Below are 26,846 nucleotides of genomic sequence, written 5' to 3'. Positions count from 1 at the left end.
GTGTAAACACAACTCCGTTTTAGAGCCTTACACATGTATACAAGTACGGTAAATGAATTGTATTTATTGAAGAAGCCTCTGTAAGTAAGTAAATATAGTATCTATCTATCCATCTATCTATCCATCAATAGTAGATTCATAAAAAGAACATGTCGAGTTTTAATAGAAGCTAAAACGGTTCACTTTGGCTGGGTTTGTCACAGAAGAAGCTAAATGCAAACTCCTGCTGAGTATCACATCACTTAATTTATACATGAGACAAACAGAGTTAGCGTTTAAAGATGTGAAGCAGGAGCTCTGCACAGCACTGACCTGAGATCAGTGGCTGTGCCAGGGTCTGTCCAGGAGGTGCGATGGCGGTGAACCCCAGTGTTGCCAGGGGCGATGGCACATAGGCAGATCCACAAACCGGCAGCGCTTGATGGGTGACGGAGGAGCCTGTTGTCGTGGAGACCAGAGTGGATGAGACCCCTGGAGTGGACTGGACATAGGTGATCCTGAGTGAGGAGGCACAGAGAAAATAAAGAGGATGATAAGAGGACAGTCAAATAGAGGGATGAGGAGAAAGGGAGGAAAGGATGACATTTTTGTAATAGAAGATGTCAAAAGAAAGGTGACAGGAGGTGTTATTAATGAGCAGGAATCAAGAACTGCAGTGAGGGTTAGGGGACAAGTGCACATCATGGAGTGTGTGTGTGTGTGTGTGTGTGTGTGTGTGTGTGTGTGTGTGTATGTGTGTGTATGTGTGTGTGTGTGTGTGTGTGTGTGTGTGTGTGTGTGTGTGTGTTAGAAGCTGAGAGGTAGTGTGGGGGTGGCAGGCAGAGGCAACATGAGCCACCAGCAGGATGACTAACACATCCAGAATAGAGCTGCTCGGCTGCAGATGCACCCCTCATGGAGTTTTTGTTTCTCCTATTGTCTGTCCGCTGTGCTTTAGGAAATCTTCTGCCTTTAGAAACAATACAACTGAACTTATATATATCATTTAAATTTAAATATATTATATATGAAATTTATATACACGTACTTATACTCAAATGATTATTTCCCTACCTCACATTAAATCAGATGTTCTTTATGCTATAAACAACCAAATGTGTGTTTCGTGATAGCATTCTACATGAGGATGAACAATTAAAGAAAAGAAAACTAAGTTTAATATTTCAAAATGAGCGACCCACCTGTACGTAGACTGGGCATCCCATATAACCTGGCGGAGCCGATATACAACAATCAGCCAAATAACTTTTCAATACATTATTGATCACTATTTTTTTTAGGTACTTTTAGGTTGGCAGTAAACACAAGTCAGAGGTAAATGGTGTTCTTTTCCTCCACTATATGTATTTAATATAGTTAAAGTTATCGGTATTGGTTTCAAAAAACCAATATCGTGCATCCCTAATTTAATACCTTTAGCTATTTTACAGATGTGGATGAATGATGTGAAATATAATCAAGTGTTGAATCAGACTTTAGTTCCACCTGGAGTAAATTCACAAGCTACCCTGCAGTATACAAAGTCATTCAAACTAGCTGCACCTTTACCAGCTTTCATGATCAATAATTTAAAAAAAGTATCATATCTATTATTCTGAAATGGACCAATCTGCACAATGACTACTTTCACTGTCGCTACTTTAACTATATTTTGATGATAATACTTTTCTACTTTTACCTGAGGAACATTTTTGAATGCAGGACTTTTACTGTAACAGAGTATTCCTACACTCTGGTACTTCTACTTTTACTCAAGTACAACATCTGAGAACTTCTACTTTTACTCAAGTACAAGATCTGAGTACTTATTCCACCTCTGGTAGCGTATTAGCCTGAATTGTAGCCACAAAATCACGCAGAGCTGCATACAAATAGACTCACAATGATAACAAGTGGAAAATAATATTTACAAATGTGTACAATGATTTGTAGGTAATGTTGACTACTCAAGACACCTGACTTATACATATTCAAAGGAAGACAGACAGACAGACAGACACTAGGCTTGTTTGAGACGCGTTGCGGCTCGCCTCGAAAGTAGACGAGAATAGCCGATCGCATCCGGGGGAGGTCTCAAAAAGCTCGCCTGAAGTCGGACAGCTCCGAGTCGGCTTCTTCTTCTTCTTCTGCTGCTGCTGCTGCTTCGCCTCTCGGTTTTTTGGCGGATTGCAAACTACTTTAAGGTGCATACTGCCACCTCCGGAGTCGGCTTGACTCGGTTTGCATTTATAAAGAATGTGCGTTTAATTGTTAATGTCAGATATGTACTAAGTAGATACATTTGTTTCTGCTCAAGATTAGATTCAACTCTATTGTTTATTGCACAGATTACAGGTACTGAGACAACGAAATGCAGTTTAGCTTCCAACCAGGAGTGCAACAAGCAGTAAAGTGAAAAGTAATGTACACAATCTACAGAATAAAAGATAGAATGAAGTGAATGATGAATAAACAGTGAGGGGTATGAATACACTAGATATACACAGTAGCCTGTGAGCAGTATGAACAGTGTGTATGAATATGCTAAGATATATAAAGTATAAAAACGGTAAGCTGAGAGTCCACAGATTCTATTGGTATACGTTTCATCCCTGTGCAATCAAAAGAATATTAAACTTGTTTCGGCAAATTCAGATGATAAATACAACTTTGAAGCTTGTAAAGGCATAATTACAAGCGGAGAACGGAGTAATTTAACGTCACAGCAAGCGTAACAACGGTGTTTCTTGTGAGTGTTTCCCCGGTACATAAACACAATACACACAAACGCAAAAATACACAAACACACACACACACTCGCGAGCTAACCCCCAGACCAGTAATACAAAGGAAAATGTGTCTTCGGGTCAATGTGACCGATTTCGATAGAGCAAGTCACATTTGGTTTAGGCACGAAACATACTACCACTAGAAATACATTGCTTTTAAAATCGTTCTGTGTCGAATCAATAGATTATATTTCGTGACTATAACACGAAATGCCGTGAGAATTACTGGGTTGAATTACAAGTGAGTGCTTCATCCTCTGAACACCACAGAATGGCGACTGTAACGCACATAACATATTATCCCTCATCGAGTTCGCTATTCAGCTTGCTAACGTTAGCTTAAACAAACGTAACATGCAACGTTAGCCTAATCTAAAATGCTCTACTACGGCGTACCTTTCATGTGGCTCGCCAGCGCCGACTCTCACATCGTTATTTTTTGCAAACTTTGCAGGAGGCTACTCGTGGGCTTGAACCTAGCTTGTATTTGTCTTCTGCTAGCTAACGCTCGTTGGAACTGCAACCTCCTGACACACTGTCATCTATAACTCTCATCAGAATACCCAGGTCACACACGTAACAAAAACACTTGCAGGTCACGCGCATAGCGCGGGAAGGCCGGAGCGGAGCTGTTTTATGTAAAAGCGAAGCAATTAAGCTCGCTCCGACTTCTTTATTTTCTTTTAATCTAAAAAGCGAAGTAAAGCATTTACATTTTCAAGCACTTTATCCCAAATTCCATCATCATTCCCAAAATTCAAGCACTTTCCCAACCTTGAAAACACCACGTTAAATTTCAAGCATTTTCAAGGATTTCAAGCACCCGTACGAGCCCTGAACATTACAATTTGAAAAACAATATACTGTATGTTCTACCCTCCCCTAAAGGAAGCAGCCTGCAACATGACTCAGTTATGCAACACTGCTGCCATATTTTAAAGTGGACCCATCATGCTATTTTTAGGGAATAGCATAGGTCTCAGATATATAAAAAAATATAAAAAACATTTCTATGAAGTTTTTTGCTCAAAATACCAAACGGATCACCCATTCTAGCCATTCCTCATATCCCTTTGTTTCACTTCCTGTTTCAAAAGTGCTGATACGTGGTATAAAGATTTAAAAAAATAAAAAAGGAGGGGGCTGAGCTCATGCGGGACCCGGCAGATACTGTCTAAACTAAATACTGCCGAGATGAAACGCCATATCATGGATTATACATCAAAAAGTGCATTTTGCATGATAGGTCCCCTTTAAGTAAAGACGTTCCATCCACTTTTAGCAGCATTTTTGACAAAGGAAATGAAATATTAAGCTATTTTTTGTGTCATTTAGCTTTGTATTAACAGCTGACAATTTATCAGCAATAATTTGATTATCCCAATATACATAATGATATGCATTTCCCACTATTGGCTAAAAAAAATGTTGTGCATCCTTAATGAGCAGCCTGCTGTCTCCCATTGAATTCCTCCATGAGTGGTGTCTTCTGAAAAATAAATGCTGCTTCAACAGAAAGCACAACACTAAACCAACAACGGGGATACAAGCTGATGCATCCTCTCAAATGTTTGCTCATGTGTTAGAACTCCTCTTTATAAATATTTGTCATGGAGCATGTACACAGGATCTTCTCACAGCACGCCTTATCCATTTTTCTTCTGAAGCGCTTTGTGAATCATTTAATAGAAGGCATCAGCCGGATTTATATCATACAGTAACAAATATCTGGCTCACTGAGATCATAATGGATGATTGAGGCTGGCATATAAACAGGCGCCTGTTTAGTCAGAGCTTTACTGGCACATAATGAGTTCATAGCCCCTTTCAGACATCTGATCATCATCTATCTGTCAAAGAAATAGCTTTTGGATTTTCCAACATGGATCTCCATAATAGGACGTTACAAGTCCAGTGTTATGGCGCATTTCCACTGCAGCGCGTAGCACGGTTTAAGCGTGCCGTGCCAAACCCGGTCCTTTTTTATTTTGCGTTTCCACTAGGGGTAGTTCCGGCTAACGGGTACTGTTTCACAGTTTTTCTGGCTCTCCAAAATCCAGGAGAATTGTTTCCGGGCCAACAACCGGGCTGAGTATGCTAAACTCGTGAGAGAATCGCTGGCAAGGGGGCTACAACTACAACAAAATGAACATATTTGACCGTGATTTAATTGTAATACACGTTTCAAAATGATGCCGAAGTAACAACATACTGATACCGGTTAGTAAAAACCATGAATTAATGCTTTGACAAGTCTGCAGACAGACGGCAGGCGAAAAACCTTTTAAAATGCGTGTTTTCTGACTTTCCAAACTCTCTGCTGTAGTATGACACACAGGAGACTATTGATGTGTGTGGTGACTTTGGTAATAAGCTGTATAATAGTGATTGAATATTATTGTATTCTCTTTTTTCGGAGTTGCACTTTGCAGACGGTCCCCGAGCACTCGTTTCTTCCCATGGCTGCGGATAGAGATCAATGTAACGTGTCCAGCTTGGAGGACATTGGCTTTTTTTTTATCAAAATGTGATTGTAGTTCGTTGTCAACCTTACCACTGTACTTAGGAGACGTCATTTGTGTCTGAATAACGTTTTGTTCATGAGTTATTGATCCATGAAATCAGAATCTCCCAATATCGTTCCAACTTTACTGAACTAACCCGGAAGACTGTCTCATTTCGTAGACCGCTCGGTTTGCTGTTCCTTCACTTTATTTTTATATTAATATGCATTTATTTTGGACAAAAACTTAGCGTGAGGAAAGGCATGTGTGGCGTGAGTGCGTGAGATATGGGTTAATTGCGTGACTCTCACGCTCAATGCGTGAGGGTTGGCAGCCCTGGGTTTGTACTTGTTTAACTTTTGTCTATTTTCTGAACAGATATGAGGAGCTGTGAGCTCTGAGGGTAACGGCTAGCGGCCGATGTTGGTTTTGTGGTTCGCATTGAAGATGACGTCACGGCTCCGCCTGCACTGCGTTACTATAGTTACTGCCCCAGCCACTAAACTGTAACGGAAACGCAGCATTAGAGAGGAAGTTTCAACGCTACAACAGACATCTATCACAGCAGGAAATAGATCAAATATATCTCAACCAATTTGTTATTTTGTTCAAGCGGCTTGATTAGTGGTTAAAGCTTTTTTTAGATTGTCATCTTTTAAGCAGCTTGAATGAAGGAAGCTAAACATTTAGGGCAAACTGGAGGGCAATCAGATAAATGCTTTGCGAGATAAAAATAACTTCCCTGCAATACAAATATTTTTAGATCGAATAAGGAGAGAACATCGTACCCTTAAATTGGCTCATCAACAGCATTTTTTGTTGAAAATAATAAACAGATTTAATCTTTATGTGCATGAAAAATCCTAATTTGGCCGACGTTTAATACTAATTAAACCGTTTTCTCAAGAAGGCTTCACTAGTCACGCGTTTAATCAACACTTAGTTTTCTTCAGAAAGCAGCATGCTTCAATGATAATATATTTACATGGTGACTTTCTGAAATAACCCTTTGTTGAAGTCTTCTTTCAGTGGCAGGTGTGTGGGTTTACTCATGAAAATAAAAAAGGGGTTGGCAGGTAATTTCAGAAAAGCATTTCACAGTCAATTTAGAATAACTGTTGGGGCTGAAAACTACATTTGCATTCTTTGTTACTTTTATTCTGGTGCGAAAAAAGTGATGTTTACCACCTCAGAACAAACTATGAGGTCACGGTTACTTGAAATGATTGATTGACATAATAGTCCTGCTACAAATTGTGTACATAACTTGCTAGATGTTATCAAGCCAGTGGCGAATGCAGAACAAAAAGCACAAAAGGGTTGGTGTCGTAGGTTCAAAAAGAATAGGATCCATATTCATTTGTTATACGATTTTATATTGTTGCATCGACTCAGTTGTCTTGTGTCTTATCCGTCAGAGAGAAACCATTATTTATTTTATTTTAATTATCATACATTTGACCTCCTTGTGTTGTTAACCTGATCAAATGTTATATGTTGCTGGATGCACTTTTCAAAGTTCTTAACAAATAATCTGAGGGGAATTTCTTTTTAACTTGTGATGTGTCATTTTGTAAAGCGCTTCGAGCTGCATGTGTTGTATGAAAAGTGCTATATATAAATAAAGCTTCATTATGCAGATTGTCTTTTGTTTTCTACCTGGTAGGAGCTGGCGGCAGGAGTAAAGTCTGGGAGGGGGCTGATCCTGGAGCAGCCGTGCCCAGTGAGACAGGGAAGGGGCTGGCAGGATGGACCGCTCCGCCCTGAGGCAGCTGGGACTGGACCACAGGCATGGGAGCTATCTGGATGATCTGGCGTGGAAAGGGGAAGTCATAAAAAAAAAAAAAACATTTATAGATGAACAATGCAAGTGGTCCTACTTTGATACAATTTGATTCTCATATCAGTGTCTGCAGTGCTGCCGTCTCACTGACCTTGCTTCCCGTCTGAGCGCCGTTCTGGACAGGAAGGGGTGGAGCTGGCGCTGTCCGTACTGTTGCCATGGGAACAAACATTTTGCCCTGGAGCACTGGAGATTGTGTTTGCACTGAAGCAAGTAAAGAGAAGAAAGGAAGAATTAGTGATTTTATGCGTAGTGACCACAGAATTATAGCCAAATGCACTCTACTTTCTAAAAGCTTATTTATGCTCAATTGCCGCTTTCACACAAAGTACTTTGCTGTACTTAGTTCCCAGCACTTAGTACCCAGCAGCACCCCCATGGAACTAAAGAGCAGATCGCGTTCACACCGGAATAAGTTCCTGAGGGTGAACGCAAATGAGCCGCTGACGTCACTTCTTCTGCTGCTGCTGCTGCTGCTGCTTTGGGTTTACTGGCAGGCCGCTAACAACTTCACGGCGTATACTGAAGTCCCCGGAGTTAGCCTTCCGAGTAAATCGCCAGAACGCCGACACCTCCTCATCACTCCACCGCTCCCATGTTTTTTTTTTGTGTTGCCATAAGTTAGTCTCTCTCCGTTGGTGCGCGGGGCTAATGCTAATGCTAATAATGCTAATGCCAGCAAATACAATGGCGGCTTAACAAAACTTTTCAGAGTTTTACGGGCAATTCGCCCAGCCAATCAGAAATTGGAACTTTTTTCTCCCCAGAAAAGTACCTGCTCTCTAGAAGGCACTAAAAAGGGAGGGAAAGTTCTCTTTTTGGTGTGAACGCAAAATCAAAGGAACTATCGGAACGAAACGGGAAAAGTACTCCGGTGTGAAAGCGCCTAATGTGAGACGCGTTCAGGTGGAGCCTTCCGTTCACACACTGCATTCATTTTTTTGTGCACGTTTTCTAAAGCCAACAAAGAAAATGTAACAGTACCATAAGGATTCTTAGGATTCTCGCTTTGCTTGGAAACCGAGAAAAACAGACTACATAACAACCGGGAAGAGATTAGATGAGAATAGAATTTGATTAGGAGCAGTATAAAAAGGCTATGCATGAGCGGTTAGTTGTTCCGAGTGTTCAGCTGCCTGATTCTGAACAAATTACTTATCACAATTATTTTTGACTGATATTTTTGTTTTGATGTGTGATTAACAATTAATACCTTTTGCATAATTTCTCTCAATATGAATCAAAAGGTTTAATATAACTTTTTTAAGATGATGTGTGTTTGAAATAGACTGTTCTGTTTTAGTCCATTAAGGTAGATCAAACAAGCCTCTAAAACTCTCACCTCTAGACCCCGGGCTGACCACTCCCATTGCAGAGCTGGACGTGTATCCGGACCCCTGCTGCTTCCCATTGGCCAGAGACATGTGTGTGGGTGGAGCTGTGGGCAGGTTGAAGATACTGGTTGGCTGGCTGAGATGCTGAGGAGGACTCTTGGGGTGGGTGTTGGCAGGTAGGGTGGGCAGGATGTACTGGACTTGTGTGATGGCCTTACCCCCGTGTGAGGCTAGGGAAGAGGCGGGAAGGAACTGGGGATGAAGCAGGGAGATAGGCAGGGGCCCGTTGGTTTGGCTATGAGACACAGCGGAGGAGGGGAAGGCTTGCTGCTGGTGGTGGGAGGGGGTGAGGAGCTGTACAGCAGGTTGAGCAGACAGAGCCCCTCCTAACACCAGGTTAGTCACGACACCACCATGGCCTGCACCTAAAGGATGAGGTGATGATGAAGAGTAGTACCCACCCCCTGTGGCTGGCAAACCGCCTCCTGATCCAATCAGAAAGTGCGGCTGCTGTTGGGGAGTTAGGGACTTCCTCTCTGGCGGATGAGGGCTGGACGATGTGCCTCCGTCTCTGGATTTGCTGGCGATGGGCAGCGGTGTGCTGATGACAGGACGCATCACATTGGTCACCACCGTGGACGCCACCCTCACAGCGCCCATACCCGGGAGAAAGGTCCCGCCCAGTGATCCTACCATGGAGGGGTGATGCCCTCCAGCTGAAGAAGTGGTGATGACTGATTGGCCAGAAGTGAGGGAGAGAGATGTGGCTTGCACTCCTCCTCCTCCTCCTCCACCTTCTCCCCCAAATGTGTCCTTACCCTCTCCTCCTCCTCCTTTGTCCTTCCTCCTGTGATCTGAAAACCCTCCCCCTCCTGATCGCCCCTCCTCATAACGCTTGCTGCTGGGGTAAGAGGACAGTGAGACACTCCTGCCATGCGGGGCATGATGTGAGGAAGACGAGGAGCAAATGACTGGAGCGAAAACCCTCTGTAAAGAAAGACATTCTTTTTAGATGAAATGAAGGCAAGTACTTTTGAATGACGATAGATAGAGAGATAGATAGATGGATAGATGGATAGATGGATAGATGGATAGATGGATAGATGGATAGATGGATAGATGGATAGATGGATAACCTCTATGGGGTGCAACGGTAAACGTACCGAAAATATTCAGAGTAATTTGCTCACATTGGGTTCAACGCCTCATAGAGCGACCAAGTCATTTCATTGGACGAGAGGCATACTATGAGAGCTGGTCACATGGATGCGTTCAAATTTAGTCAGTAATTTGAGGAACTGTCGAAATGGCGAACGCAGAGAAAGCTGAGCTCCTCCAGCATCATTGAAGTCTCCGGTTTGGGAACATTTTGGTTTCGCAGTTACGTACAAGGACGACGGACAAAGACAAGTGGACCGAACCAAAGCTGTTTGTTGGAATTGTTCAACTAAAATTGAGGAGATGATCCACAACCTGCAGTGAAACAACAACGTAGTGCATTATTCTATGTTTTGGTTCATAATTGTTTCTGAACGGCATTGTTCAACTAAAATTGGCAATACATCAAACTTGCACACTCATTTGAAAAGGCATCAACCGAACGTGAATATCACCGGTACCAAAAGAAAAAAGACTGAAGTGCAAACCCAACTCCCGCTAGCATTTAAGCCTCCACCACTCGCAACACGTTCAGACCGAGCCAAAGCTATTACAAAAGGCCAGATATCCTTATGTTGCCATGTTAGCAAAGCGCTACCTGGCTGTATCTGCTACCTCTGTCCCTAGAGAGGGTGTTCTCCACAGCAGGAGATATTGTTAGTGCCGGCAGGTCTGCCCTTTCGGCAAGCAATGTGGACAAGTTCATTTTTCTTTAAAAAAACCTGAAAATACAATGACAAGCAAGTCCTAATGTCAAACTAGTACAGTACAGTTAAAGTACAGATTATTTCAGTTCATCGAAGTGCTGCACCTTAATGTTTATTTTATTATATTTTGTATTTATTTGAGTGAATATTCACAGTTTAATAATAATTTAAAAATATATATATATATTTTGTGTTTTGTGATAATTTTTTCTGCTGTACCGAAAACGTACCGAGCCGTGACCTAAAAACCGAGGTACGTACCGAACCAAAATGTTTGTGAACCGTTACACCCCTAAGAGCAGGTAGATAGGTAGGTAGATAAATAGATAGGTAGGTAGAAGAAAATATATTGTTCAAGCTGGTTACCTTGCGATCACTTTCATCTCCAGAACCGTTCTCACTATCGCTGTCAGTCACCCGCTCCTTACACTTGAGGTCTATGGAGCTGCTAGGATAAGGGTCCTCTGTGGAGAAGAAAAAATACTCTACAGCTACACTTGACAATCCTTGCAGTTTATAATCCAATCGCTTCAGCGTGTATTTAGAATCTACCGTCAATCCTATCTGATCTTTAACATCAAAACAAGGCAGTGGTAAAAAAAGACTGGACACAATTCAGCCACATTCTGTGCATTTAATTCAAAAGGAAACATACAGCCAACAAATGATGAGTTCAATATGCAGATGCTGGGAATGTGTAAAGTACATTAATGACACAGAAGCAGTGTACTAACACTTTAACAAAGGTAATCCAACAATCGTTTTCAGAGTAGAGATGGTCTTAATTCTCACCAATGACATCGTCATCTCCCTCTTCCTCACAGATTACCATGCGCTCCTCATCACTGGTCATATCCTCGCTGACCCCCCGCTGGGACCGGGACAGGGGCGGGGCATGACTCGGATACTGACTGCCACCATCCCCACACATCTGAAAAAAAGTAAGGAACCATGTAGCAGAGATGCTTTTGAAACAGTTTGCTTTATCTGAAGTATGACATGACCTCTCATTATAGAAACATGCCTTATATTCTACTGTCAAAATTGACATGCTATTAACCCTTAGATGCCCGAGTGACTGGACCCCACACTCTTCCATAAGTGGGTCAAAAAGGACCCGTATTAGAATAATATGTGTTTTTATACAATTTTTGTGATTTTGGTTAAGAAAAATGACTTGTATAATATTTTATATTTTATTTTGGTTCACACTAGAAATATTTTATATTACATTTTTCACTATTTATAATTTTAGAGATTTTTTACATTTAGAAAAAAAAAACGTTTTGAACATATTGATGCAAAGATCTCCACTATTCTGAGACCCTCACAGTATTCCAGTCCCTTTTCAAAACTCATCTCTTCTCCTCTTGTCTAATCATAGCTCACCCCCCATCAGTCCTATACCCCCCACCCTAACCTTCCCTTATATTGTAAAGCGATTTTGAGTCCTTGAAAAGCCCTATACAAATATAATGTATTATTATTATTATACTGACAGGTATCAGATCTTGCTGTGTATAATAATCTTCCTGAGAGGTGTCACTTGTGATGTTGTCTGTGTGGTCTACAGTGAATGTATTCCTGACAGCAACAGGTGATGAGAATCAAAGGTTCCAATATAGGATTCCACAGTGATAATGATCTTGATTCTATGTTCACAATATGCAAGGTTAGGAAAAACGAAATCAACATTTGCTCCTCCATACCTGTGCCAGTTCTGCCAGAGCCTGTGTGTTCCCCCTGTCACTGCGCTCCAGACTGTGCACGGCACTTTGAGAGAAGGCCCGGGGTCGGGTGAGCTGGCCCACATGACCTTCTGCTGCGCTTCTTTCACACACTCCCACCAGACCAGGCCCAACCCCCTTCATCTCCACAGAATGGGGCTCTGTCAGGGGGCAAAAAGAGCACTGTTAAAGTACTGGAAAGGATACAAAATACTGTAAATAAAACATGTTGTAAAAATATACATCTTTATGTGATATATCATTAGAGCTGGGTGAAACTAGGGCTGTGCGATTATGGCAAAAATCATAATCCTGATTATTTTGGTCAATAATTGATATCAGGATTATTAAAAACGATTATCCCTTTACTTTGAAAACATCCATTTATTGAAAAAGAAAATGTGAACAGTATGTTTTTAACAGTTGATTACCGTGAACTTTAAGTATAATTCAACTGAAAAATAATAATAATAATAATAATAATAGTATTTATCGAGATTAAAATACGATTAATTGCACAGCCCTAGGTGAAACCAACCTGTAGACTCAGACATGCTCCTCTCTCTGATGTCTTTCCCCCCCGGGACCCCACGGCCATCAGAGCTGGACTTCTTCCTGTCTTTGTTGCACCACTTCCAGTCCGGGTGGGCCTTAAAGTGGGCCTCTTTCACCTGGGAACAGAAGGGAAAATGAGCAAGTGAAGAAGAAGACAAAAATGTAGTATGTGTACTATAGGTTAGCACAACAGGATTAAAGAGGCAATAGATGCTTTTAATGCATGAACTGTAAATATTGTTTTAACAATGTAAATAGTGACACACCATTGATGTTAAAGAGCAACTTGCAGGTCAGAGACACCAGTGAATAAATGTGTAGGAAAATGATGAATACAATAGATTTTCCCAAAAATATACAGAAAAATACACTACAGTGACATCGGGCGTCGTTTTAGTAAGACATTTTCACTTCCGCATAAAAAAGCCTCCGCACGTGACCTTCCGCGTGTGACGTAACATGGGCGTGTGACGTAACATGGGGGAAACAAGGGGGAGAGCGGCCGGTCTAACGTATGAATAAACATGGATCACAATGCTAGTTTTGAGGGGAGACGCGAGGTACGGCTGATACTTGACGATCTGGCGGAGAAAGGTTGTGGAACCTCCGTTGATATGCCGTTGTAAATGGCTTGATGGAAAGCAGGTGTGTAGTCGGGGAGGGTGCACAGCTGATTATAGCAGGTGAGTGGAGGTTGAGCCGGGAGCCAGGAGTGACAGCCACCACGCCCACACAAACAACACAGACAGGGGGAAACAAACAAACACAAAGGAGAGGGCTGGAGCAGTACAGCCACCACAGCGTTACCTAATGCAACTCCACACTAGTCTTAAGGTGCCGTGTACCGGAGGGGAGAGAGAGCAGCGAAGGGGGGAGAGAGAGAGCAGCGAAGGGGGGGAGAGAGATGTAATACGGTTTCTTGATAAAGCTGTGGAGACGGAGTATGTGCTGCAGGGAGGTGGATGCACAACGCACCCAGGAACGAACGCTAGCTCCGGTCCTTTTCCAGTGAGGGAAACTGTGGACTCGATGCCCTGACAGGCTTGATTACAAATGGTGAAATGCAATGTAAAATTACCAAAAAAATACCAGCTCACTAAATCACAACCGCTCAAACCAACTACAAACTACTACCGCGGATTGGGCAGAGAACGAGTCAGAGAAAGTTAACTCCCCCATGCGACGTAATATGACGAGTTTGACGTTAAAAAAAAAAAGCAGTTTTTAGTAGCAGAGCTCAAAACGGCTCCTTTCCCTCTGAATTCCTGCCCTTATGTCTTGTAAAACATATCAAGTCCTGTATTAACATTTTTAATTGTAATTTTCAGGCAAGGTTAAGCATAAATGTAGTAAAAAAAAAACCTGCAAGTTGCTCTTTAAGATTTAGGTTTCCAGAGCCTTGCTTTCAGAATGCAGTTTTGTCTGCCACGGGGTACGGTCATCGGAAAGGCTTGATTTAAAGCTAAGGGAAAATAAATGCAGTATATCAATAGCAGTGTTGCCAAAAGTCACAACAATTAGCATCATATGCTAATTTGACTGATGACGACATCTTAGCTTTGAGGTTGTGTTGGTTGTAGTGCAAGAGGAAAGTGAAAGACCCCTTGCTGTGCGCAGAAGAGCTGTGGACTGAAATTACTCTCAGCAGCAGAAGGAAATAATCACAATAATGTTTTTTCTAGGCTGAGGGAAATGGAAAGTATATCAGTTGTCTTTAAATATATCACTTGAAAAAGCTGGGAAGGAAAAGCTGTCTATTGCCACTTATGTTGATACATTTGCGTGTGTGTACCTGGAAAGCTAAATCATGATACTTCTGTTTCTCTTTGGGTCCCAGGGCATACCACCACTCCCCAAGGATCTTGCTGACTGTCCTGTTGTCCTGGTTCGGGTGCCGCTGGTGCACCAATGCTCGATGGCGCTTACTGAAAATCATAAATGCATTCATTGGTCGCCGGATGTGGTCCTTCTCCCTCTGAAAGACAGAATAGGAACGATAGAAAGATATCACATGTTAGTAAAGGGAACATTGAGAATTCCGATGATGATGATGATGATGATGATGATGATAGGAGCAATATAAAAGACCAACCTTTCCAGGGCTGCTCTTATCTCCATCTTTGGGCAGCGCACTGAGGGACTGAGTGCGTCTCTTCACGGGTGATATAGCGAGGGGAGGCTCTGGTACAACGCCTGGGAGAAAGCTGAAACAAAGTGTAATCTATATTAGATTATATCCTTAAGGACAAAACGCACATGCAGATCTGCTTTCTTTGAAACTGTAAGATCGTTTTTTTTGTCTCTGGTATTATTTATCCCAGAGCTTCAAGTCTCTCAGATGCAGACACAGAGCAGAAGTAGTTCATCTCCCATGAGATACATCAGCAGATTCAGCAGATAGCTCATCCATTTCAATGGCTGACGGCCTGGCCACTGCCTTTCATATAGTGATAAAGCCCAGAGATGGAATGTTTTTGTTCCCATCTGCTTTGTTCTGGCATTGAGCTCTTCTGCCCAAATTAGCGCAAAGATACAGAACATTTCACACTCCCATATTGTATGTGTGGGTACCACAAAGAGAACATTACTGTGAGGGCTGACTGGGACAAATACATAACCACTTTTTATAAAAAGACACTGGCAAGGTTGCAGGTGCAGGGTGTATCTTTAAGTGTTTATGTAACCTCACAGCTTTGCACGTTGAATCACTGCATAACGCAAAAAGTGCTCTTACGGGTCATCCACGTCACTCTCTGTTTCGCTGTCTGGCCTCTCCCTCTCCGCATCGCCTTTCTCCTTCTCTGGAGGCGGCTCATCAGAAGAGGGGGTAGGCCGGGATGGAGGACCTCTCTCTACCATGGGAGGTGCCTCTGCAGGCTCTTGTGACTGTGCTGCCACCCCCTGACAGTCTGAGGGAAAACAACAAAGAGATGCATTCGTGTCCGGGGCATAGAAACCAATATATGGAACTTAAAACCGAGTATCCAAGTAACTAATAATACAGGTTACATTGCATCAAACATAAATTAATTCAGTACCTGTCTTCAGACTGGCTGCTTGGGGGTGGTTGACAGGGTGCTGGCTCTCTCCTGGTAGAGAAGAAGCATCTGATTGGGTGGGTGCCAGGAAGGGGACCAATGAATGCCAAGGGAAGACTGGAACTGACCGGGGCTCTACGTTGGTCCACACTGCGGAGGATAACAGCATTGTTTATTTCAGATAACCCCACAGCAGGATGTCCAGACGTTTATAAAAAGCTTACCTGCTCAGAAATCAGATTCACGACAACAAGGTTGTGTTACATTTGGATTTTAAAGATAATATTTCCTTATTTGGGAAATCAAGATCCTCAGTGCAACACCAAGACAAGAGGTGCAATCTTACTCCCATCACAAACTCTAATCATTTCTTCCGATATGTTTGTGATGTTAGCATTCATGTTTTGGAGTCATATAACCACAAATAAATTACTAAAATCTGGGTCAATGTTTTCACAGTAGCTTTCATTTTAGCACTCTAATAATGGACATCTGAGACATTAGGTGAAAGCTATTCATTTCCTGGCAGAGTATAACAATATCATTAATGAGAGCAACGAAGAATAACAGCACTGCCACAGTAGCCCACCTACAGCTAGTTGAGTGGTTGAATAACTCCAACAACAGCAGATGTACAAAAGGACTGTCTGTTCTCAATAACAGGCTGGATGGAGAACAGAAGCTAGTACACTCTGAACCCCCATAAGTGAGTAAGAGCTGTATACATCACATTATCATTATCTTAATTATTGAAAAACACAAGTTGATGAGAATGCTTTTCCATGAACTTAAGTATCTGTATCATATAAACCTACAAAAATAGCTTCTGTCTAATAATAATACAACATTGTTGTTGCATTATGCCTCAAGTACACAATAATATAATGTTGCTGTATGGAATAGATCTGACAAAAAGGATTATTTTTAAATATATAAACAGTAAGGTAAGTGATGAGGACTAACCAAACATGCTTAATCCTTGGCGGAGATACTGTGGATTCTCTGATGAGAACATGATTGAATGAAATCCTTGATGTTTCTCCCAAAAAGAATAATAAAAAAAGAAAGTGTGTCCCTTTAAAGTTCCTTTTCTACACACATAAATCCAGGTTTAAGAGACATCTTTAATCCAAAACCTCGAGCAGATATTGCAGGTAGTTCACAGATGACCAGTGCTCAATGGTGTCTGTATCCGTTTCAAGAGGTTGCGTTCATCATTCACAATAACAACTGCATCATGGAGATTTTAGGATGCGGCATGAAGAAGAATCCTTTTTAGTTACAATGCCAGTAAACATTAAAATACGTCTGTCAACAAGAGTCCATCAATCTGTATCGCAGAATGCCGCCATAAAAAACGCACATGAATCAAACATCAGTGTACAGAATGTACTATAAACGAATTCAATATAATACAAAACGTAAGTTAAATAAGTCAGTATGCAACAGAGTATTGACGACCAATTTAAAACGATGATTATGATCGAAGCCTAGCTCCCTCCTCACTTTGGTCTAATTACCCCCGATGCCCTCTCTCTGTTTGTTTACATTACTCCAGCAGCTCGGTCACGAAGGGGTTAACAAGGCCTGCAGCCCATCCACGGCTTGGATTAAAACATCCGCCCGGGAACTACGCAGTGTTATTGGACCATGTCAAAGCTCACTCTGCATCACCATACAGCTGCAGACAGGTGGCCTCGGCAGCTGCTTAAGAAGCACAAACTGCTGTAAGAGGGCTCTGTATCGATCAGGCTAACAAACACTGCAACAAGCAAATTGGGGCGATCAAAGCTAATGTGATTCGTCTAACTGGGAAGTGCGACAGAGGAAACTGCTTTAATGTCCAAGTGTGCACTGCTTGCCCACACATCGACTTGAATACTTGCTGATTCATGTAATAAAGCAACAGAGAAGCCAGTTTATCTGCCTCTTGCAACAACCGGAGCCTCGAGAGCACCGCTCCAAACGGGACCGACCTCTCGGGAACGCCCCTGGTCGTGCACCCGCCGCACAGACAGAGGCAAAATAAACGAAATTGTTCTCATGTCTTAACTACTAAAGCGTATGCACACGTAGAGCCTGATAAAAGAGAAAAGAAAATCAAGCAAGGACCGTTTTGAGAAGTTGCATTAGATCAAATAATTTTTACCAACATCTGCTTCCATGCACCTGTTTAAACCTGGCAGATTGGTTAAAACACCTGCCAAGATATCAAATCAATAAGTAAAAAGGATAACCACCAAACTTGGGTTCACCCGTGTTTACTAGGCATTAGCAGATGTCGTTGACAGTAAATCTGGTGCATTCATCCATCACCCAGTGCTCCCACTATCCATCTGATTGGTTAGCAAAAGAGCTAACAAACACTGTTCTCTACTACAAGCTCTTCAGTACAGTATATAAGTCTACTAGCTCCTATCCTACCTGGCCGATCTGACCACAGACCTGACGTTAGCTAGCAACTGATTAGTCTACAACACAGCGATTATAAAGCGACCACGGTGAGGACTTCTGGTTCCAGACTGCGAACTGAGAACAAGACTGGATGAATCGCAGTTTTTTCTCCTACTCAAGGCAGCAAACGAGTGATTGGTTCAATATGACCAAAATACAGGACCTGAACCCAATGGGGGGGTTTTAAAAGAAGCGCTACAGCAACGTTAAAGCTGTCGGTGAGATCCGTCCGTCTGCAGCAGGTTAGCTAGCCACTTCGTGCGGACGACATCGGCTCCACTTCGGTTAATTTCGGTTTAACGCGTGTTGTTTTGTTCCATAAAAGTCCCCGTACAGCATCCCAGCCCGACTTTACTCCTTTATTTGCGTCTCGTCTCTCTCTCTCACAAGCCTTGGCCCTTTCTTTCTCTTTCCCTCCCTCTTCCTCTTGTTGTAAACTAGGCTGTTTGCCCCCCCCCCTGCACTCGCCCCCTCCCCTTCTCGTCCTGTCAACCTCGCCCAGCCTTATCCCGCCTTCCGCAGCAAATCCTACTCTCCTATTGGCTGTTGCGGCCAGCTGTCATCTGCCCGCCGTCAACCCTGATTGGTCGGCGTGTGCACTGGAATGCCAGTCATATGCAAATGTGACCCGGCTTTACACTCAACTTATTTTCTTATCACATAAACTGAGCTGATCCTAAATATAAAATACAGATAGATAAAAGAAATATCGTGTTTTGTATCTATTTGAAAACCTAAGTTGGAGTTCAAGTAATTAATCAAAACATGTGTATTTCTATGTTTCTTTCAGTAAGCCCACCCCACGCTAATGTCATTGGTGCAGGAGTCGTAGTAAACCTTGATTGATTATTGAAACAACCAATCAGAAGCCGACACTCAGATGTAGGCCAACCAATGGCTTAACAGAAGTAAGACACGATCCCTCCTACTCACAATAGCTCGGTTATATAGCATTATTTCCATACATACCATCCTATGCAGGGTGGCGCTAGTGAGCTACTGTTTACTTTCCACGCCGCCTTTGAGTCTTGTATGCATTCTGCACAGGGGGTTGATGTTATAGAGGGCTCTGGGTTCAAGATGACAATGCATATCCACGTCCAGGCCGAATCAGCAAAATTCACTAATGAGAGGGATAATAAGTATTTTTCCTGGCAATGCTACTTTGGTTTTAGGGAGAGCAGCTAACAGTAGAGAGGATAGTGATGTCATATGTTTCCACCATAAAAAGCTGTTTTAAATCCTCAAAAATGTGTTCCTTCCCTCCATCATGCAAATGTGCCTCTTTGAGACAGAATTGTTGCAGCAAATATTCTGATGCAACACTCACAGGGCCAGAGGTATAGAGGGAGAAAATAATTGAAAACAGGAGAGTATAGAGGTGGTTAGAAACAGAGGGAAAATGGGTGGAGAGGACCAGAGGATAAAAATAGACTGAGAGTCATTTTCAGCAGGAGAGGCAGAGAGGGAGGAGGAGGAGGGTGGGTGGGTGCAGAGAAAACAACTTGTGAAAACAGAACTTCTCTTTAAATGGAGGAAGGGCGTGGGGGGCCAGAGACGGGGGAGGCAAAAGGGAGACAAAGGGAAAGCATTTAAAGAAACCTATAATACAGGAGGACACACAGAAACACACACAGTTGTGTAACCATAATCTGGTTTCCCGTCACAGTGTATGAGTCAAGAAGTCATGCACATGAGACAAATACAATACTGGGAGGGACTTAATGACCATCAGGAGCTCGGTTACTGACCAATAAGGCTGTGAGGGTTACTGGCAGCCACTGTCCTCTGTAGTAAACAAAGTTAACCCCTCCCAGGTTCCATTTCTAGAGTAGGGGAGAGTCTCTCTCTATACAGCCTGAATAAAGCTTAAAAAGGTCCAAAATAAAGTAGTCCAAAATAAAAATAAACAACGCTCAGTATGGGCTTATGATAGGGATTTAATCTCAGTAGTACAACTTTAAATCGTAAAATGTCAAATGTATTCCTGATACAACAATTGTATTCTTAACATTTTATTTCAACTATATTCTTACATTTCCTTATGTGTTGCACAAATACTGAAAGTTTGCCTTCGATATCTCAACTTTATTCTCAACATTATGCAAAAAATAAGTCCACCTCTAATTCTTTCATGGCTTAAAAACACACCCTTCAGAATTACATTACATTTTACATTTCAAACGTATCTTCTCAGGCCATTAGCATCAGTAGATCATCTTGTGTCATGTAAAAGTATGGGAGGACTGTATGTAATTATTTTATGAGTAGGAGGTTAGGGTTGAATTAATAGGATTTAGAATAAGAGACACAGAGAGAGAGAATAAGAGATTAAGGCTTATCAACTGCACCAAGCTCTCAATAAGTCAACCCAGTGAACACAATGAGCTAAATGGAGGGAGTTGGACAGCTTGGCTGTGTGAGTGAAAGGAGAGGAGGCTGAAGGAGGGCAGGGGTGGAGATGAGGGATTACTGCGGCCGCTCTGTGGTCACAACCCTCGGTAAACATTACAAACCCCTTCGTAATAATCTTCATCAATCCAATTACTCACAGTATAGAGTCATCTGTTTTTCATTTAGCCTGAGTTGAATCATTCTGGATTGATTCACAACTAAATACTGCAAAATACATTTGGGTCATAAGTGTGTCACTTCAGAGATGTGTCATTCAGCAGCTATCTGAGCACAAAACGATGCAAGAGAAGAAAATATGTTGACTAAAAGCATGAAGAGCTGCAGAGGGGAGGTGAGGTAAACATGAGACGTTGGTGGGAAACCACAGTATTCTGGCACTCAGTCATATGTGAAAGAGATAAGCAGCAAAAGCAGGGAGAAGGTGTGAAAAAACAGCAGAAGAGAAATCCCCCTCAGCTGAGCTTAACTCTCTCTCCGTGCTGCCATGTGATATCTGTGTAGGTGTTCAGCAGCGTTCATTGGCTGTCTCCTCTTACAGACTTCATGCTATTAATGTGCGCATGTATGCATGTTTCTACCCCCCAATTACATCTGTCAAACACCATGTGACCTCACACAAGAAACTTTTTTTTCTTTTCTCCTCCTCCTCCTCCTCCTTACCTACGCTGGCACCGTGGAGGTGGAGCACCTCCTCTTCGCTCACTCTCCCATCCCATCTCTCTCATCCCTTAATTCATCTTCCACGTCTCTCCCTCTCACAACCCACCATTTGCTCTGTCCAATTATAACTCGATCCACCAGTCCTTTTGCAGTTACCATGGCAACAGCTATGTCGGGCACAGGTCCCCGTGCCACTGACCATCGCCATCATCAAAACAAAAGTTGGGCAATTATTTGTTAGATGGCTTGCGGACACCCAGAGAGACGGATTTTTGGAGAGCAAACTGAAGATGTATTTCTAGGACACACCGCTGAGTATTGAGAAGAACATAGCAATAATTACTGGGAACTGAATAGATCTCATCGTCACATGACACACTTCACGCTCCATGGCTAAACATGCAGATGCTCTGACTCTAAATAATAAGCATTGAAGCAAATACATGAAAGGCAAACTTCAAATCGGCATTCGTAGACCCAGATTTCTCTCAGCAACTGTGAAGGAACTTGTAATGTTTGTGTTTGGCCATCTGGGGGCAGTACTAGCCTGCAGATAAATGGCCAACTGACAGGCAGCAGCAGAACAACCAGAGCAAAGCCTGTGAAGGCACAGATTCAAGGATAGGAGACGAGGCGAGGGGGATGAAGGGGAGGAAAGACATCCCTGAGCTAAAGTCCTATCGTTGGAAACTTTGGGATGTGGGCAAAACTGTGATCTTCAGAGAACAATTACTGTGGGTTCAAGTAAGAAGCGAGTCTGAATACAGGTCTAACTTTCAGTCAAAGTCTTGGAGTCACTTAAGGACTCCCACTGCACCAGTGCATTTTGAGAATCTCCCAAAAGTATGCATCTCACGGTAGTAAATGGGATTATCGTTGCACGTGAGTATTGTAGTAAGTCTTGAAGGCCTCATATGTGCTTTGGTGCCCGTCTAGATGGCTGTGTGATCCAGATGTGGTTGTTGCCATGGCCAGGGAGGATATGCAGGGCTTTAAGCGTTACGTAAAGCAGGGGCGGGAGGGAGGGAGTGGGGATGTTATTCCCGGGTATCCGTATCCGGGTAGACCAGGATGAAGAGAGCGAAGTGGAGAGGAGGAGAAGCGAGAAACACTGCAGTGCGATGGAGCGAAGGGTTAAAATAAATGTGACATTATTTTTTCGAAATGAAAATAAAAAACGATACGGAGGGAATTGAGAGGGCAGAGAAAAATCAAAGTGCTAAATAAGAGAGCGAAAAAGTGCATTGACATGTACACAGAGTGTGACATGTTTACTCAGTGTTGCACAAACTGCATGTGCGGGCGACACAAGACAGATGGAGCATCAAGCACACTTGATCATGTTGTCATTTGACTTTCAACCACTTTTATGTTAGCTAATGTTGAAATATATCTCATGCAACCTTCATTTGATATGTGCACAATAAAAGATATCCTGTTCAAGAAACAATGATGCTAATAATAATGATGCTCACAGACTCCATCCTGCAGCGCAGAGTGTGAGCTGTTGAGCAGTTTGAGGACGTGGACAATACAGAGTCTCTGTTGAAGTGGGGATTTCGGTAACAGAGAAAAATGACACAAGACACATTCAAACAGACGGACAGAGACAAAGTCCTCTAGGTCCCCTCTGTGAAAAGGACACTTTCCTTATCGGCTTCAGAGCTAGATAGACGATGCCACTCAAGAATGCCACAAAAGTGAAATGTTATCCAAAAAAAATACAAATAATAAGAATACGAGAAGAATGTAGAGAAGTGGAAATGGCTGTTGTAAATGTAAAGGACATTTGACCTGAAAGACTTTAGAGGAAACCCTCAGATTATCCAGCATCCTTTCTGTTGACTAAGAAACCAAAGCGTACCACACACACACACACACAGTGTTGTGTTCTGGCTACATCCGTGTGATGTTTGCTTTGTTGCCATGGCAACAGACGTTTTGGCGCTCACACATCATATCCGGTGCTCTGATGATTGACGCTTGGTTACTCTGACACACACACACACACACACACACACACACACACACACACACACACACACACACACACACACACACACACACACACACACACACACACACACACACACACACACACACACACACACACACACACACACACACACACACACACACACACACACACACACACACACACACACACACACACACACACACACACACACACACACACACACACACACACACACACACACACACACACACACACACACACACCATGAGAAAAAAGAAAAAAAAAGGTCTCATCTTTGTTGCTAAGACTTCTGTTCGCTGTCCCTTTAACAGTTTGGATTTCACAGGAAGCTACGGTGACGCCTTTAAAGATGTTTAATTAACGTACAAATTAGCACTCTTATGTGGGAAAACATGTACAAACAGACAAATACACAGCTTTGTCTTAAAAGTGCGTGACAGTCACAGTTGCGGAGCTTAAATGAGCCCTGTGTTGATGCATTATTTCCGTGTGAATCAACAAAAACACTGAATATACAGTAAATGTGTACATGTAGGATTATAATGTGTGTAACATAAACATAAGAGGAGTATCTCACAGACATACTTATCCCTGAATTACATTTAATGATCTCACGTCTTTTTTCATATCATCTTCTCTTTGTTTTCTTACACATTAAATCTGCAAATAACTGTAAGATCTATAAACTGTTCAAACTAAATTGGTTTGCTCAAATATTGTCCTTTTATTAAATACCACATATTTTACAGTAATTGTATTTAATCCTAATGAAATACAAGTTCCTAACTAACCTCACGAACATACCGAACACTTGGTTTTTGAAAAATTACTTTTATGTATCCAATTGTTTCTTTGAATTGAGAGACCGGATGTAAGTACGTACGTATGTTTTTCCGGCCCCCGAGTTAGTGCATGTGTTATTATTTATAATCTAATAAAATAACTTTCTGACCAATATCAAATGTGTGGTCTTTTTGGTATACATTTATCAAATGAGCACTGATACTGTTTTCTGAATCATATTTATTACCATAAAACTAAGACGCACATATTTCATTTGCAATTACTCTTCAAGATCAAGCCTTATTTCTCCTTCCTTTACGTTTCTTTGAAAATTCCCAATGACATACACAGAACACTAAATCAACCTATTCAAAAAAACGTACTGTTTATCATTTGCTGATATTTTACAAGCTGTTGAGCAGACACCAACACCTACACAAACTTGCAAACATACCACACGTGTTTTTGCACACGGTGTTTCCTACTTTCCTTCGCATCTCACACTCTCCTACGACCATATGCAGAAGCTAACGCATGCTTTCTAACTCTGCAAAAAAAACACCCACATGTTCGTGCTCGTAGATCTTTAAAATAAAAACACACGCACACACTGGCGAGCGCGCACACACACACACACACACACAAAGAGATGCTATTCATTCATTCAGCGTCCTTTCAGCTGGCGGAAAAAAGGGGATCTGATGAGGGAGCGTACACTCAAAATGACAGCGTTCCTTTCCTGTCCACTTCTCTGTCACACTTGGGAAAAGTCCACGCAGAGATAAGTACACACACACACACACACCCACACATTGAGAGTGAAATGCTCTGGGGAAGTGAATGACAATAACTTACACTGTATGTCCGTATTTTACAGAACTGAGTAGTAGGCTCTTATTCTATAATGATGAAGAATAATGCTCACACACACACTTTATAGTACAGCATTTTCCCACACAGGGGCTTGAAAAAGAAATTCTTCACACACCCACACAAAACACTGAAACATACAACCTATATACCATACACAGACAGAAACACACATCCAACAGTCTTATACTGTAGTGTAGGCTAAGACTGCTACCTACGCCTTGTTTTAAAAAACACACACACATGAACATACTCACAGCAAGAGTGAGTGGAAATAGTGAGTAAGACCATAATAGTTGCTAAGGTCAGGAAGTCACACACACACACACACACACACACACACACACACACACACACACACACACACACACACACACACACACACACACACACACACACACACACACACACACACACACACACACACACACACACACACACACACACACACACACACACACACACACACACACACACACACACACACACACACACACACACACACACACACACACACACACACACACACACACACACACACACACACACACACACACACACACACAGCATGTTGGTCAGACTTTTTAAAGAAACAAACAACTGCAAGATTTGTTCAAAACTTGCTGTTAAATATTTCTCTTTTCCTCTGTCTTCGTCTTTTATCTACGCTGTCGTACTCTGAGGCATTCCTCATTCTCTTTCTGATCCAATCCTCTTTTTTCTCCCTCTCTCTAAAACACAAAATCAAAACCAAGTTGATGGAAACTGGCCTACATACAGTACATGTAGCCCACACGCTCCAAGCCCACTTTTGCTGCCGTCTTTAAATGTTCATTTATTGTCCAGCACTGATTTGAAGCAGCTACACTCCTCCATTATTTCGTTTTCTTCAGATTGTTATGGAACTTCTTTGTTCCTTTCTATTATAAATCCATTGTGGTTGCATTGTGTCTTGTCTATATAGTGTAGGTATGATTGCTACCACTCAGCCACGAAGTCTCTGTCTATAATGACTAGGAATATAAGAGGGACTCTCCAATATCGACAAAGCTAATCCTGTATAACGTACGGCCTAATCCCAACAGAAAACCACCCATGCCTGTGCATATATTTATTTCTCTCACACACGCACATGCATTAATACAGAGAAATGATTTTTCCTCCGAATAGTGTGTCACTTACTGGGTGCCTATTGCAAATGTTTTGAATATAGTGATTTCAAAAAAAAAGTTTGCGTCATCAGCAGAGATTCTCACAAACTTAGTCTGGACCCGGTGAATTTTAAGTGCCCGTTTCAGAGCTTACATAGGTCACATGATCAGCTGTAGCATTTAGTTTGGTTCTACCAGCAGACATGAGGATGGTGGACATAGGACTAAAGACACACACACACTATAGTTATAGTTTGGTATTTGATAATGAGAAAAATATTAATAGAGAAGCAAATAATAAAGCAAGGTTCTCTCTATGGAACTGCTACCTCCGCGACCTGACCACGGATAAGCGGGAGAAGATGGATGGTTCTCTCTATTCTCCATTTTATTTTTAAAGGAAAATATCCTTTTATTAAATAAAAAAAATTAAAGCTTCAATACATCTCCCTCTCTTTCAATCTGTGTGTGAACGTGTGTGTGTGTGTGTGTGTGTGTGTGTGTGTGTGTGTAAAAAAAAAAAAAAAAAAGGCCAACTCGTGAAGCTACATTTTTACATAATTTATCTCGTCTTCGTCTCATTTATGTAACTTGCAATAGCTTCAACTGAATTCACATTAATAAACAAAACAATTTCTGATTCTCCTCTGGTGCTTTTCTCAAGATGTAGCTGCACTATCTCTGCATTTCTCCGTGGAGTCTCACTACAAGAATGATTAGTATTTTACTGCAAAATGCTGGATAACCTGCTAGTTCAAGGCCAGTAAAAAGAGCGACTCGTCAGTCCTTTCAAAGGGATCTCTGCTTGGCAGCAGATCACACTGCAGAGCCTCACAGCTACCAAAAAAGACATCCATTATGAAGGTACGAGACCATTCCG

The 26,846-nt window shown here is 42.0% G+C and overlaps 1 protein-coding gene across 1 annotated transcript in view; it reads right to left on the bottom strand.

The window, feature by feature from the left end:
• Positions 1-26,846, bottom strand: part of cicb (capicua transcriptional repressor b) — a 42,970-nt gene that overhangs the window by 4,719 nt on the left and 11,405 nt on the right. Inside the window, exons 3-14 of the mRNA XM_079640916.1 lie at positions 15,635-15,784; positions 15,331-15,505; positions 14,689-14,800; positions 14,389-14,571; positions 12,580-12,712; positions 12,024-12,202; positions 11,107-11,245; positions 10,681-10,778; positions 8,458-9,436; positions 7,207-7,319; positions 6,932-7,083; positions 274-497 (exon numbers count right to left, since the gene is read on the bottom strand). Coding sequence (XP_079497042.1) covers positions 274-497; positions 6,932-7,083; positions 7,207-7,319; positions 8,458-9,436; positions 10,681-10,778; positions 11,107-11,245; positions 12,024-12,202; positions 12,580-12,712; positions 14,389-14,571; positions 14,689-14,800; positions 15,331-15,505; positions 15,635-15,784 — 2,637 coding nt within the window. The remainder of the gene's footprint in view (positions 1-273; positions 498-6,931; positions 7,084-7,206; positions 7,320-8,457; positions 9,437-10,680; positions 10,779-11,106; positions 11,246-12,023; positions 12,203-12,579; positions 12,713-14,388; positions 14,572-14,688; positions 14,801-15,330; positions 15,506-15,634; positions 15,785-26,846) is intronic.

This window comes from Notothenia rossii (genome assembly GCF_949606895.1).
Source record: "Notothenia rossii genome assembly, chromosome: 7".
Taxonomy (NCBI): domain Eukaryota; kingdom Metazoa; phylum Chordata; class Actinopteri; order Perciformes; family Nototheniidae; genus Notothenia; species Notothenia rossii.
This window is presented reverse-complemented; position numbering and strand designations above follow the sequence as displayed.